This window comes from Ursus americanus, chromosome 12, assembly GCF_024610735.1.
Source record: "Ursus americanus isolate L20-20 chromosome 12, mUrsAme1.1.p, whole genome shotgun sequence".
Taxonomy (NCBI): Eukaryota; Metazoa; Chordata; class Mammalia; order Carnivora; family Ursidae; genus Ursus; species Ursus americanus.
In genome coordinates, this window is record NC_142138.1 from 50,466,366 (window position 1) to 50,482,842 (window position 16,477).

General features: G+C 34.0%; 1 protein-coding gene across 1 annotated transcript in view; it reads right to left on the reverse strand.

Annotated features, from left to right (window-relative positions):
• Positions 1 to 16,477, reverse strand: part of SASS6 (SAS-6 centriolar assembly protein) — a 50,608-nt gene that overhangs the window by 25,468 nt on the left and 8,663 nt on the right. The window contains exons 5-12 of the mRNA XM_045801683.2: positions 15,752 to 15,923; positions 14,995 to 15,060; positions 14,022 to 14,141; positions 4,190 to 4,381; positions 1,064 to 1,258; positions 866 to 955; positions 611 to 790; positions 140 to 221 (exon numbers count right to left, since the gene is read on the reverse strand). Of these exons, the coding sequence (XP_045657639.1) occupies positions 140 to 221; positions 611 to 790; positions 866 to 955; positions 1,064 to 1,258; positions 4,190 to 4,381; positions 14,022 to 14,141; positions 14,995 to 15,060; positions 15,752 to 15,923 (1,097 nt within the window). The remainder of the gene's footprint in view (positions 1 to 139; positions 222 to 610; positions 791 to 865; positions 956 to 1,063; positions 1,259 to 4,189; positions 4,382 to 14,021; positions 14,142 to 14,994; positions 15,061 to 15,751; positions 15,924 to 16,477) is intronic.

The following is a 16,477-nucleotide window of genomic DNA, read 5'->3' on the forward strand; positions in this document are numbered from 1 at the left end:
ACACATGAAGACAATATATTTAAAACAGAAATTATTTGGATATATCTTGATTTACCTAGGCTTCTATGAATTCAAATAGAATTTTCAGATTAAGAACACAATTACAAACCTCATTTACATAAAAAGGTAAAATACTTACACTTTTCATTATTTTTTAGAAGTTGTTTGCTTTCTTCAAGCTTTTGAACGGTAGCTTCTAACTGTTCTTGTAATTTGCACACCTGAAATGTCAATCCTCATAAGTATAATAAAGGCTAAATAAAAACTGAAGAAATGTATTTCTATTACTTAAATCATTACTATTAATTACTATTAAATAGAATAAATGATTATAGCTCATCTGTGTCACAATGTATATGTGTGTGTATATATATATAAATATACAAATATACCGTACATATATATGAATACTCAAGTATCTGAGTCATGATGACTAATTTTTCAAAGTGAAATAGGTTAACTTCTGTAGAAGCTAGTCATGTTCTTTTGGGGGGCGGGGAACCAAAGCTCTTCTCTAATATAATAAACTAGAAATTTTAAAAATACATCTGAGAAAATTTGTTATACTTTGCAAATAGTCACACATGCAAAAATATAAAATATTTACTACCTCTTGCTCTTTAATTCGGAGAGACTGTCCAACATCTTGTAATTCCTTCTGTTCCTTTTGTAATTTGTCTTCCTTCTCAGCCAAGAGTTTCTCTTGCTGAATAGTTACTGTATTCTTCAGTTTCAATTTACCCATTAAAGTTTTCAGATCCCCCTGTAACTTCTTGATAATTTCATTTGCCTGTAAAAGAGCTTTATATGTATATCTCTACTTAAACTAATGAAATTTAATATTCTATTATTTTTAAAAACAAACCTTAAGAAGTTCCGCCGATAATGATTTTATCGTAGCTTCAAGTTTTCCTAGTTGTACCTGATTTTTCTCACCATTCTCTTCTAAAGCCACCTGATACATATTTTTTAAAATATAAACAATTAATAGGATGTTTGTGTTTAAGAAAAGCATCACTTGTAAATGTGATCACCAATTTGTTTAAAAAATGTTTCAATAGACCTTTTGTTCCTGGATTGTATCAAATGCTTCTTTTGTTCTTAAAACAAGCTGGTCCTTATCCTTGATTTCCTGTTCTAAAACAGCCACTTTTGTTTGCAGCTGATTAATATGCTTTTCTTTTTCGTGGCATTCGGCATCTAGTGTAGAATTCTCTCTTCGCAAAGACAGGACTTCTTGCTTAGCCCGCTGGAGCTCCTGGAGGAAGAAAAAAAATGATGCAGTATGAAAACGAGAAGTTGGCTGTTCTGGTTATTTATAATTAAGATGTTTAAAATTAAAAAAAAAGTAATAATTTTAAAGTTCTAGTTATGATTTTTTTTTAAAAGATATAGAAGTCACTCTAAAGGTGTATGTAACTTAGACTTGAAATATAATTGTAAAATATATTAATATCTAATTCAGTGACAATAAGGAAAATAATCCTGATTTATGAATAAATTACTACAACTTTTAAAAACTGGTAACAAGGATTTTCCTGGCATCTTGAAATTTACACTTTAAAAAAGTCTCTTAGGTAATAAATGCCCATTATAATAGAATTTCAAAAACATAAAATAAATAAATAAAAAGCCCTATCATTCTACCATGTAAGCAGTAGTTCTCAAGCTAGTATGCATATTGATACCACCTAAGGAGCTTTAAAAACCTACTGATGCCTGGTACCATCCCCAAGAGAGTCTTATTTATATTTAGTATGAGGTATGGCCTGGGCAGGATGTTTAAGAGCTCTGCAACGGAGTCTAAGGGTAGCCAAGGGTGATAACCATGATCCACAGTTAACATTTTGCTCTGTTTATATATACCAATTTCTAAAAAGGTGCTCATACTGTGCTGTTTTATAATTAACCTTCTTTATATATTACAAATATCTTTCCATGTCAACAAATATGTTAACACTTCTGGATTTCCTCTTGTTCACTCTTTAAAACAAAACCAAGCAAATATAACTGTTAATTAAAAACAGATCTTTAAAAATCTAGGACAGATTACTTCCCAATCAGCTAATACCAACCAAATACTGCAGTATACACAAGTCCAGGATATAGTATGACTAGATAATTTTCATTTTTAACAAAACTTTACAAAATAGTATTATGCCATAGTGGTTTTAGAAGCAAACCTTGCTATCAGACAGGCTTGAATACAAATCTAGGTTCTTTGGTGTAATCTTGGGAATTATTTAACCTCCCTAAATATCAGTTCCCTTATTTGTAAAACAGAAATAATAAACACTTCATAAATTACCCTATTACCCACTTCATAAAAATCCTAATGCAAATTGCTTAGCATAATGCCTGGCACATAGTAAATAATAAATGCAGCAATTATTTTTAGGCCACTAATGCCTAAAAGGTAAATTTAACATGATTAGGTAACAATACTCAAAGGTTTAAAAAAAGAAAAGTTCCCAGGGCAACAACATGATGGAGCTTGAGAGTATAATGCTAAGTAAAGTAAGTTAAAGAAAGATGAATACCATATGATTTCACTCATACGTGGAATTTAAGAAACAAAACAAATGAGCAAAGGAAAAAAAAGAGAAAGAGTCAAGAAACAGACTCTTAACTATTATGAACAAACTGACGGTTACCAAAGGGGAGGTGGCTGGGGGGGATGGGTGAAATAAGGGACGGGGATTAAGGAATGTACTTGCCATGATGGGCACTGGATGATGTACGGAAGCGCTGAATCACTATATTGTCACCTGAAGCCAATATAACACTGTATACTGACTACACGACAATTAAAACTTTACAAAAAAGTTCCCAGGACTCATAGTTTTCATAGTCTTATGTCGTAAGACTCATAGTCTTATGTAAATCTTGGAAGAAATATTTTGATTAGATTATATAAAGCCCATATAATGGAGCACACTGTTTTTAAAACGGCCAATTTCAGGGCTAAGAGAAAAGACGTCATACAGCATTATAATGACCACCCACTGTACTAGGAAGGCTACAGTATTTTACGAACTGGTATGAAAGGTAAAGGAAGCACGCAGGATGCACTAAAAACACCTATTAGGGCAGAATACTGAGGATCTGAACATGAAATCAGTCAGGCTAAGCACAAGAGACTGGTGAGATGGAGTGGGAAGCTCATAAGCTTGAGTAACACTGGTGATCTCTGTATTTAAATATGACAGACGTAACAAAATCTAAGTTTTCTGATTAATTCATGACAATAATGTATAATGTTAGGAAGGAGTCTGTCATCAGGACCAAAGCATCTGTCACTATAGCAAGATTTTCAAAATGTCTCTGTTGCCTGAAAGAACAAGGGAGTACTAAAAACAAGCAATTAAGAGGATTTCAATCCTTGCTCTTCCACTTACTGGCTATGTGACCTAGGCCAGTTACTTAACTTCTCTGTGCCTTAGTTCATCATCTGCAAAATGGGGATAATAGTACCTTCTTTAAAAGAATTGTTGTAAGAATTAAATGGGTTAATATATGTAAAGCAGTTAAACAGCACCTGTCACAAAGCATGCGTTCAGTATGCCTTAGCTATTATCATTACTAATATCATCATTATTATTAGACACAACTTCATATAGTTGTCTGACACGTTAAGTAGACTGAGAGAACCAGTCCTATCAAGACTGAATATGCTGTGGGGCTTCTGGGTGGCGCAGTCGTTAAGCATCTGCCTTCGGCTCAGGGCATGATCCCGGCATTCTGGGATCGAGCCCCACATCAGGCTCCTCTGCTATGAGCCTGGTTCTTCCTCCCCCACTCCCCCTGCTTGTGTTCCCTCTCTCGCTGGCTGTCTCTGTCAAATAAATAAATAAAATCTTTAAAAAAAAAAAAAAAGACTGAATATGCTGAGCTATAGACACTGCAGGGATATTAAAACTACACTGAAAAATCTGAAGGCTGTGTCAATGAGCTGCTCCTCAAGACCCTAACTAAAAGTGTCTAAGTTTACCTCAGTTCTGTTCTGAATTATCCCTTTTCATCAGATTTTAAATTCTCAATTTTTTTTTTTTTGCAATGTCTAATTACCCTAATACCACCAAGACATCCTTGCAAAGCAGAGAAACAGCCTGCCCACAAGGAATAAAGTCACCAAGTTAAAATGTTATTTTAAATTGGGGGTGGGGGGAACAAACCCAAAGTTCAATACCTCTTCAACACCAGACAGTTTTGTTTTAAGTTCTCTGATGGTCGAGTCCCCTTTATATTTCCTTTCAGTTAGGTCTTTATTAGCTGCTTCTAACTCAGATAATTTGTTTTGTAGTTGCTGGATGTTTCGTTGATGGAGGATTTCTAAATCTTTTTTCTGTTGTTCATGCTGCTGTTGGTATTGTACCTGTGCCTATTATATAATAAAAATATAGTACCAAAATTCAGAACAAACAAAAAACACAAATACAAATACAGGAAGATTTGAAGAAAAATAAATCTTATTCTTCTATATGATTATAAAATTTCCCTGTTTTAAAGAGGATCTATTTTCAATTATGGATTTCATGAAGAAGAAAGGTCAACAAAGGCAAATTTACCATTATGATCTTCTCCTTAATTTCTGCTTCTCTTAAACCCTCATATATTTAGAAGTATAGTCTTCAAGGGAAGAATCATATATGATTAGGTTAAAAAACTGCAAGATAGTATAGTGTGAACCTATCTGTGTTAAAAAAAAAAATCAGCAGGTACATAGGGAATTTTCAGTATTCATTTTAAATACCATTATATTGTTTCAGTTTTTTACAACAGTGTATATTCTATATAATAAAAAAAAATCCTAAAATTATAAGACTGACAAGGTATTGTTCATAACTTCAGTCTTACATTTAGTAGCAACATTTTACCCATGATAAAATTTGAATACAGTTATAACTGTGTAATCCCTGGTGCCTGTCTGAATCATACCACAAGTCTATGTATGTCATTTCTACTGATGAACACTATCAAATCCTAAATACCTTTAAAAAATAAAGTGTATTTCTCTGATAATGCAAGTTATACATACTCTTAAATGCACAAGAAATTAAAAATAACCAGTAATCTTATCCCGTCACTCTAAATATTTAAAAATATTTGTAATATATTTATTTGGGGAATATATAATCCTAATATATTTGTACTGACATCACCCATACACATACAATATACATATTTAATTAAGACCAAGCCATTTATACAACTTAATCACACTTTTTATTACTTAGCATTTGTACCTTTTCTTTTTAAGATTTTATTTATTTATTTAAAAGATGGGGTGGGGGAAGCAGAGGTAGAGGGACGAGCCCACTCCACGCTGAGTGCAGAGGCCGACACAGGGCTCAATCCGATGACCCTGAAATCAAGACCTGAGCCAAAATCAAGAGTCAGACACTCAACCAACTGAGCCACTCAGGCACCCTCCATTTGTACCTTTTCATACCATTAAAAAAACACTGTAAACACTTTAATAGCTGCACAATATTCCATTCCACGAATATATCATAATTCATTTAAACCCTGCATTACTATGGACATGGACTTTCCAATTTTTCACAATTAGAAATAAAACTATCATTGCTTTTGTACACTGACATACATCCAAAATTCAGAATATTTCCTTATGATCAATTATAGGTCAAAAAATGTAAACCGGAGCACCTGGGTGGCTCAGTTGGTTTAACTCCATGTTGGGTGTGGAGCCCAGTTAAAAAGAAAAAAAATAATAAAATAAACAAATACAAAGCTTGATGTACTTTCCAAAACTGCATTCCAAAAAAGTGGTACCTATTCAGATATTCTTACAAGAACAGGGGAGTGTCTCCCTCATAAAATACTTGGGGAATTTTATGTAACTACTTTAAAATTCTCTTTTTGAAAAATGGAAAGGAGGGGAGAAGGGAACAAAAGAGAGAAAAACAGAAAAAGTCCACAAAAAACTGAAACTGGAACATGGGAAGAAAACAATGAAGGAGCAATCAGGAAGAATAAAGAGCAAACTGGGAAAGATGCTAGCGTAACTGCTGAAGAAGGCAATCAAACATACAGAAGGCAATAAAGGCAATAAAAATAAAAAACTGGTTTTATCCCAGTGATCATTAGTATTTTGGAGTTTTTGTTTAAAAAAAAAAAGGAAGTATGAGGGATAGGACTACAACATTTACATTTTCTACTCTTCACTGCAGGTGATTCTGATACAGGTTAAAATTTTAAAATCACTGCCTATAGGGCACCCGGGTGGCTCAGTTGGTTAAGTGTCTGACTCCTGATTTCAGCTCAGGGCATGATCTCATGGTCATGAGATTGAGCCCTGCATCAGGCTCTGCACTGGGCATGGAGCCTACTTAAGATTCCGTCTCCCTCTCCCTTTGCCCCTTCCACTACCACCCCCTCCCCACATGCACAAGCTCTCTCTCTAAAAATAAATAAATAAAATAAATCCATTACCACTCATTACATTAAAGTGGCAAAAATGACATGATTATTTGATTAAATCCCCCAAAATCACTACATCTGACTTAGCACTCTTTGAATTAACTGTCAGGACAAAGAACAAAAGAAAACTTTCTCAGATGCAGAGCAAATATCGTTCCTAAAGATAAGATATTGTAAGTTATTTACCAAAAAAAAGAATAGAATGTGGAAAGGATTCCACTATTTAGCATTTTTCTGTACAAGAAAAAAAAGACATTAATCTTAAAAAATTACCATTTTTATATATTATATATTGACCTGAAAAACCTGAGACAATCAGCTCTAAAACTAATCACAAATCTGTAAATATAAGGTACAATTAATGAGTATGACATTAATGTACAACAGCAACAATCAGAAAATTATCATAGTGGTGGGACATAGATGGTCCAATTTACAGAGCAAAAAAACTGTAAAATCTCTAGGCAAAAAAATTTAATACGAACTGTTAAAAAAAAAGAAAAAAGAGAAGACAGAGGGAAATAAAAAGCAAACTATAAGCCTGGTTTTTTTTTTTTTTTTCAAAATTTTATTTATTTATTTGACAGAGAGAGAGACAGCCAGTGAGAGAGGGAACACAAGCAGGGGGAGTGGGAGAGGAAGAAGCAGGCTCATAGTGGAGGAGCCTGATGTGGGACTCGATCCCGCAACGTCGGGATCACGCCCTGAGCCGAAGGCAGACTCTTAACCACTGTGCCACCCAGGCGCCCCTATAAGCCTGTTTTAAATAAGACCTGAATAAATGAAAAGAGATTCTCTCTACTGGGTTAGAAAATCCCAAAGATATTAGTTCTCCCCAACACTCCAGAAACAAGCTCAACTATACAAAAGAATTTAGACTATATTAAAGGATGCATTTTAAATCAGTGGAATATATGGTATTAGAACAAATGACTAACTTTTTGTCAAAAAATATCTGTATCATACTGTACTTCACAAAAACATATTCCAACAGATTAAAAATTTAAATATAACAAAAAAAATATAAAAGTATTAAAAGAAAATATTGAAGGAATAGCTTTCATAACCTTGAAGTGGCAGAGGCTTTCCAAACATGAAATGAAGCTTTAAACCATAAAAGCAGAGATGGACAGATTTGATGACATTCAAATAAAAAGAATCATATAGGGCAAAAGGCAATAGTAAGTGGTAGGAGACAACGGCCAGGAGAAAATGTTTATAATACACATAATAAAGATATCCTATGCCTACCTCATACCACAGAGAAATGAAAAGGCAAGTCACACACAGAAAATATTCACAATGCATGTATCTGACAAAGGACTCATGTCCAGATCATACAAAAAATCCCTATGAATCCATAAGTAAAATACTAATAGTATAATTTAAAAATGGGCTAGGAGTGCCTGGGTGGTTCAGCGGGTTAAGCATCTGCCTTTGGCTCAGGTCATGATTGCAGGGTCTTGGGATTGAGCCCCACGTCATCGGGCTCCTGCTCAGCGCAGTCTGCTTTTCCCCCTGCCTCTGCCACTCCCCCTGCTTGTGCTCTCTCACTCTCTCCTTCCCTCTCTTAAGTAAACAAATAAAATCTTTAACAATAAATAAATTAAAATAAAAATGGGCTAAAGATGCAAATAGGCAAGAGAATTCTTAAACTTCACGAGACTATCCAAGTGGTCAATATGCATATGAAAATGTGTGCATTTTTTTAAAATAGGTTTTCAAACTTTTTAAAGAGATTTTATTTATTTATTTGCCAGAGAGAGAGAAAGAGACAGCAAAAGCAGAGGGAGCAGGAGGCAGAGGGAGAAAAGCAGGCTCTTCACTGGGCAAGGGGGAGCCCAATGCGGGACTTGATCCCAAGACCCTGGGATCATGACCTGAGCCGAAGGCAGACGCTTAACTGACTGAGCCACCCAGTCGTCCTGAAAATGTGTGCATTATTATGAGGTATTATACACCCTCAGAATGGCAGTGTACACTGGTATTCCACTTTAAAACAAAAACTTATCAACAACAGCCAAACTATGGAAAGAGAGCAAATATCCACCAACTGATGAATGTATAAAGAAGATGTGGAATATATACACAATGGAATACTACTCACCCATCAAAAACAATGAAACCTTGCCATTTGTAATGATGTGGATGGAGCTAGAGTATATTATGCTAAGCGAAATAAGTCAGTTTGAGAAAGACAAATACCTTATGATTTCATTCATTTATGCAATTTACTAACAAAACAGATGAACATAGGGGAAGGGGAAAAAAAAAGAAGGAAGCAAACCATAAGAGACTCTTAATGACAGAGAACTGAAGGCTGATGGAGGGAGGTGGGTGGGGGATGGGCTAAGCAGGTGGTGGGTATTAAGGAGGACACTTGTTATGATGAGCACTGGGTGTTGTATGTAAGTGAGGAATCACTAAATTCTACTCCTGAAGCCAATATTGCACTATATGTTAACTAACTTGAATGCAAATAAAAATTTGAAAAAGGAAATAAAACAAAGACTATAACAAGAGACAAGAACACTGTATGATTATTAGGAGATAATCCAACAAGAAGATATAAAAATTGTAGATATTTATGCACCCAACATATATTTTACACACTCAACATATATTTTATTATGGACCCAACATATCTGGGGAGCCAAATACATAAAACAGCTAATAACAAACATAAAGGAGCTAATCAATAGTAATACAATAATAGTAAAGGACTTTAACATCCCACTTACATCAATGGACAGATCATCAAAACAGAGTATCAATAAGGAAACAGCAGCTTTGAATAACACATTGACAAGACAGATTTAACAGATACATCCAAAGCATTCCATCAGAAAACAGCAAAATACACATTCTTTAGACCATAAAACAAGTCTCAGCAAATTCAGAAAGACTGAAGTCATTCCATTCTTTCTGACCACAATGCCATGAAATTAGAAATCAACCACAAAAAAAAAAAAAAAAAAAAAAATCTGGAAAGAGCACAGATACATGGAAGCTAAATAATATGCTCCTAAACAATGAATGGGACAACCACGAAATCAGAAAGGATATCAAAAAATATGTGCAAAAAAATGCAAATGAGCAAATGGTTCAAAATCTTTGAGAGGCAGCAAAAGCTGTTCTAAGAGGGCAGTTTATAGCAATATAGGCCGGCCTCAAGAAGCAAGAAAAATCTCAAACAACCTAACCTTTTACCTAAAGGAGCTAGACAAAAAGAATAAACAAAACCCAAAGCCAGTAGAAGAAAGGAAATAAAAATTAGAGCAAAGATAAACTACATAGAAACAGAAGGAAAAAAAAAAAAAAAACAGGACAGATCAATGAAACCAGGAGCTAGTTCTTTAAAAAGATCAACAAAATTGATAACCCTTTAGCAAGACTCATCAACAACAACAACAACAAAAAAAGGACTCAAAATCAGAAATGGAAAAGGAGAAATAACAACCAACACCACAGAAATACAAAATGTTCTTAAGAGATTATGGAAAATCATATGCCAATGAATTGGACAACCTAGAAGAAATGGATAAATTCCTAGATGCATATAACCTCCCAAAAAAACTGAATCAGGAAGAAATAGAAAATACGAACAGACCGATTACCAGCAACGAAATTGAATCAGTAATGGAAAATCTCCCCACAAATAAAAGCCCAAGACCAGATGGCTTCATCAGTAAAGTCAACCACAAATTTAAAGAAGAGTGAATACCTATTCTTTTCAAACTATTCCAAAAAATAGAAGAGAAAGGAAAACTTCTAAATTCTATAGGAGGCGTGTAGTACCCTGACACCAAAACCATATAAAGACACAACAAAAAAAGAGAACTACAAGCCAATAACACTAATGAACATAGATGTAAAAACTCCCCCCCAAATAGTAGCAAACCAAATTTAAATACATTTAAAAAAATAATTCACAATGATCAAGAGGGATTTATACCTGGGTTGCCAGGATGGTTCAATATTCACAAATCAACCAATGTAATATATCAATAATAGAAAGGATAAAAACCACATGATCATTTCAATAGATGCAGAAAAAGCACCTGACAAAGTACAACATCAATTCATGATAAAAACCATCAACAATGTACATTCAGAGGGAACATACTTCAACATAATAAAGGCCATATATGAAAACCCACAGCTAATATCATCCTGAATGGGTAAAAACAGAGCTTTCCCCCTAAGATCAGGAACAACACAAGGATGTCTACTCTCACCACTTTCATTCAACATAGTACTGGAAGTCTTAGCCACAGAAATCAGACAAGAAAAAGGAATAAAGGCATCCAAATTGGTAAGGAAGAAATAAAATTTTCACTATTTGCAGATGACCTGATACTATGTATAGAAAACCCTAAAACCTCCACCAAGAATAAATGAATTCAGTAAGATCACAGTATACAAAATCTATGTACAGAAATCCACTGCATTTCTATACACTAATAATGAAGCAACAGAAAGAGAAATTAAGAAAATAATCCCATTTATAATTGCACCAAAAATAAGATACCTAGGAATAAATTTAACCAAGGAGGTAAAAGACCTATACTCTGAAAACTATAAAACAATGATGAAAGAAACTGAAACTGATAGAAACAAATGGAAAGATATTCCATGCTCATGGACTAAAAGAACAAATACTGTTAAAATGTTCACATTACTCAAAGAAATCTACACTTTTAATGTAATCCCTATTAAATACCAACAGCATTTTTCACAGAACTAGAACAAATAATCCTAAAACTTGTATAAAGCCACAAAAGACCCCAAATAGCCAAAACAATCTAGAAGAAAAAAACAATGCTGGAGGTATCATAATTCCGGACTTCAAGTTATATTACAAAGCTGTAGCAATCAAAACAGTATGGTATTGGCACAAAAATAGACAAAGAGATCAAGACAACAGGACAGAAAGCCCAGAAACAAACCCACGATTATGTGGTCAATTAATCTTTGAGAAAAGAGGCAGTAATAGGCAATGGGAAAAAGACAGTCTCTTCAACAAATGGTATTGGGAAAACTGGAAAGGTACAGGCAAAAGGAGGAAACTGGACCACTTTCTTATGCCATACACAAAGATAAACTCAAAATGGATTAAAGTCCTAAATGTGAGACCTGAGACCATAAAAGTCCTAGGAGAGAGCACAGGCAGTAATTTCTCTGACATTGGCCATAGCAACATTCTTCTAGATATATCTCCTGAGGCAAGGTACACAAAAGCAAAAATAAACTATTGGGACTACATCAAAATAAAAAGCTTCTGCACAGTGAAGGGAACAATTAACAAAATTAAAAGGCAGCCTACTGAATATGAGAAGACATTTTCAAAGGACATATCGGAAAAAGGGCTAGCATCCAAAATATATAAAGAACTGATATAACTCAACGCCAATAAAACAAATAATCCAATGAAAAAAATGGACAGAAGACATGAACAGTCATTTCTTCAAAGAAGACAATACAGATGGCCTACAGACAAATGAAAAGATGCTCAATATCTTCATCATGGAAATGCAAATCAAAAGTACGAGATATCATCTCACACCTGTCAGAATGGTTACAATCAAAAACACAAGAAACGAGTTAGTGAGGATGTGGAGAAAAAGAAACCCTCATGTGCCTCATGTAACTGGTGCAGCCGCTGTGAAACAGTATGGAGGTTCCTCAAAAAATTAAAAATAGAAGGACACCTGGGCGGTTCAGTCGGTTACGTGTCTGCCTTCAGCTCAGGTCATGATCCCAGCTTCCTGGGATCAAGACCCACATCAGTCTCCTAGCCGGGAGTCTGCTTCTCCCTCTCTCTCTGCCGCTCTCCCTGCTCATTCTCATTCTCTCTCTCTCTCTCAAATAAATAATCTTTTTTTTTTTAATTAAAAATAGAACTACCCATAAGGGCTCCTGGCTGGCTCAGTCAGAAAAACATGTGACTCTTGATCTCAGGGTCCTGGGTTCAAGCCCCAGATTGGGTGTAGAGATTACCAAAGAAAATAAAGTTAAAACAAAATAGAACTACCCTACCGTCTAGTAATCACAATACTGGGTATTTACACAAAGCCTACAAAAACACTAATTTGAAAAGATATATGCACTATATTTATTGCAGCTTTTTTTACAATAGCCAAATTATGGAAGCCGCCCAAGAGTCTACTGATAGATGGATGGATAAAGAAGATGTGGGGTGTTTGTGTGTGTATATATATATTCCACTATATATATATATATATAATATATTCCATTATATTTTATATTCCATTATATTCCTTTTATACTTTATATATTCAGATATATATAAAATAGAATACTATTCAGCCATAAAAAAGCATGAAATCTTTCCATTTCCAACAACACAGATGAAGCTAGAGTATAATGCTAAGCAAAATAAGTCAATCAGAGAAAGACAAATACCATATGATTTCATTCATATGTGGAATTTCAGGGAAAAAAAATGGACAAAAGAAAAAAAAAATAGACAAACCAAGAAAGAGACTCTTAATTATAGAGAACAAACTGATGGTTATCTGAGCAGGGGGGTAGGGTGGGGGGAATAGGTAAAACAAGTGATGGAGATTAAAGAGTACACTTATCATGATGAACACTGAGTAATGTATATTATTGTTTTTTTTTTTGTTTTTTTGGTTTTTTTTAAAGATTTTATTTATTTATTCGACAGAGAGAGAGACAGCCAGCGAGAGAGGGAACACAAGCAGGGGGAGTGGGAGAGGAAGAAGCAGGCTCATAGCAGAGGAGCCTGATGTGGGGCTCGATCCCATAACGCCAGGATCACGCCCTGAGCCGAAGGCAGACGCTTAACCACTGTGCCACCCAGGTGCCCCTATTATTGTTGAATTATTACATCATACACCTGAAACTAATATAATGCTGTATGTTAACTATACTGGACTTAAAAACTTAATAAAAATGAAAAAAAAATGGGGAAATAAGTACTGTCATACACTATCTTTTAGATTTGATACAGCCTTTCTGGCTAGCAAATTTGCAATATCCATTAGTATCTTATACAGGTATATTGCAATCTCACTTCTAGGAACAAAGAATGTTCACTGTAGTATTATTTGCATCAGCCAAAATGCTGAAGCATTTAAATGTCCATCAGTTGGGTAAGTAGTTAATTTATGTTATACCCATATAATGAATACTATGCAGCCACTAAAAAGGAATATCTGAACTGATAAGGAATGACCTATGATTTTATGTTAGGTGAAAAAAATTACAATCAATATATACTGTAGGACCTAATTAGCATAGAATACAAACAAAACCCACTATGTGTGTATAAATAGATAATTCACATATTTCTAAATTTATAAATATAAACAAATATTTATAAAGGACACATTATTTACATATAAATAGAAAAGTCTGAAAAAACACATATCAAAATGTTTATAATTTACCTCCGGGTAATAAGACTTTTAATGAGCAACTTAATTTTTTTTATATAATTCTGTAATGTTTGAATATATTAAAGGAAGCATATATTACTTTTATAATTAACAAAATGACTAACAGCAGCAACAAAATAATAATGTCCATACCTGCAAGGCCTTTTCTTTCTCATTTGTCAGTTCCTGGGAATGTTTATTTGACAATGCAGCTGTGTGTGATGACCACTCATTCTGCAACTTATCTAATTCTTGCATTTTTTCTGATAATGTCTGTATTAGAATTCAATACAAAATATTAAGACAGTTTTATGAATGTTATTAGCTTAGAAATTGGTAATATTTACAAAGGATATTAAAGAAAAGGAATCACAGCTTTCCAAAATATACCCAAAGCCTTTTCCTACCCAGATTTTTTTTTTTAATTTGAGGAAATCAAGATTAGAATAAAAGAATTTTAAAGCTAACATGGCCCAGAAGTCAAACTTAACTATCTTTAACCTTTTAGTTAAACCTGGCTCTTCACCACCCAATCCTCTCCTCTGACATTAAGAAATAAAGCAACCCAGGGTAGAGCAAGTCAGTTATATGGAGTGGTTCGCTTATACACATCAAACCTAGTAACATAGGTTACCTAGATGGGCTATGTTATACGGACAATTTCCGCCTGAAGCCAGGCCACTTATCAGATACTTTGGTCCTCAGTTTCAAGGGCTAAGGGCAAAAAGGTAGTACCTATGACTGAAATGATAATAAGCTTATCAGAATAAGCCATAACACAAGTAAGGAAGGAAAAGGTTTAGAAGATATGAACTGAAACATCATTTTAGACAGGAGGAGTGAGGTGAATAAAAGAGTAAAGAACTAACATGTGACCGGTACTATATATTATCTAACGAAGACCTGGAAGGAATGTGTCATATATTGAAGGTAACAGAAATGTTTGGATGGAAAACAGAGAAAGCATAAGATTAAGATAATTTACTGGTAGGGGAAAGGTAGCAAAAAGGAGAGGGAATTCAAAGGTTACATGCTTTAAAAAGTAATACACAAAATCCTGGATAAGAGAAGCAATTCAGAGCCAATGTTTGGAGGACTCACAAAGACAAAATGAAATCTGAATTACCTTTTGTGTGAAGTTCAGTTGCCTAGTAACATCATCTAGTGATTGCATCAATGATAATTTTTCTTCCTATTTATAAAAATAATAAAATTACACAGTTTACAACTTAATCATCTGTAGCTATGCTACTCAAAGTATAGCGAAGTATAGCATCAGCACCACCCTGAGAGTTTGTTAAAAACGCAGAATTTTAGGTTCCACTTCAGACGTTCTTATTCAATCAGAATGGGGAAGATCTCTAGAGGATTTGCATACCATTAAAATTTGAGATGCACTAATCTATAGCATTTGGCTAACAAGATTTTCTGAAAACTATGAAGAGGCATCCTAATGTTGTTTTCTTGCTCCATATACCTTATAAAATTATAGAGCACTTTGTAATTCTCAAGACAGTCATATCTTTTTCTTCATTTGAAACAGGTATAATAGGGTAGTAGATATTTCCATACTTATCTACCAGCTGATGAAACCATGATACGAACAGTTTAAGTGACCTACCCCAGATTACAGAAAATTAATAAAAAATCATGGGACCTACTTTTTAAATTTTTGGCCCAGTTCTACCCTCACCGTATCTTGATTAAATGAAAAAAACCAATAAAGTAAAAATAAATTCCTAACATATAAAAATTTACTAGACATCTTTAAAAATACTTTATGCTGAAAACAAAAACTAGTAGCACTATATATAGCTCTTCAGTGACTTATCAGAGACTTCCGGTACTTATTTTTAAAAGAATAACTTAAATTTATATCTTACCTTGCTACATTTCAAACAGCCGGCTAAAAACTTCTTTATTTCCACATCATTTCCAGGTAAAAGTTTTAGTGACAGGTGTGTAAGATGCTTAAAAGGATTTGTCTCTACCACATTTAAAAAGGCAGGTAAGTTATCCAAAACAGGTGCTGGAGAAACTAACTGCAGCAAAAACCTTTGAAAAGAAAGTGTCACAATATAATAACACTTAGGAGTACTGAAATTCTCCCACTGAATCATAAGCTCCAGTGAATCATCGATGATTAGAAGCATTGGGAAAGGGGCATGTTGGAATCATAGGGGCCAATATGAAAGGACTCCCGATGGTAAAACTGGATAAATAGTAAAATGGGAAAACTGAGCAAGAAACAGAAAAAGGATTCATTGAAATACAGTGAATATACAAATGTCCATGAGTTCACAATAAGAGACAAAGTAGAAAAATAAAAACAAACCAAAAACCCACTGAAAGCACAAAAGAAACTAGAGTAACAACTCTTTAAAAATTGACAATTTAAAAGAATTAAGCATTTATCCTCTCCTTTCCAGAGTACTCAAATAGCCCAAACTGATGAAGAAAAATTCTTCTTTATAAAAGAATTACACCTAATAATTATAAAAAGAATGACAGAATTAGAAATGCATAACTTTATAGTTTCTAACGAAATAATTGATTCAAACAACAATCATCAATTGATGAAGCCAACAGATAAAAGGTTAGTGAACTAT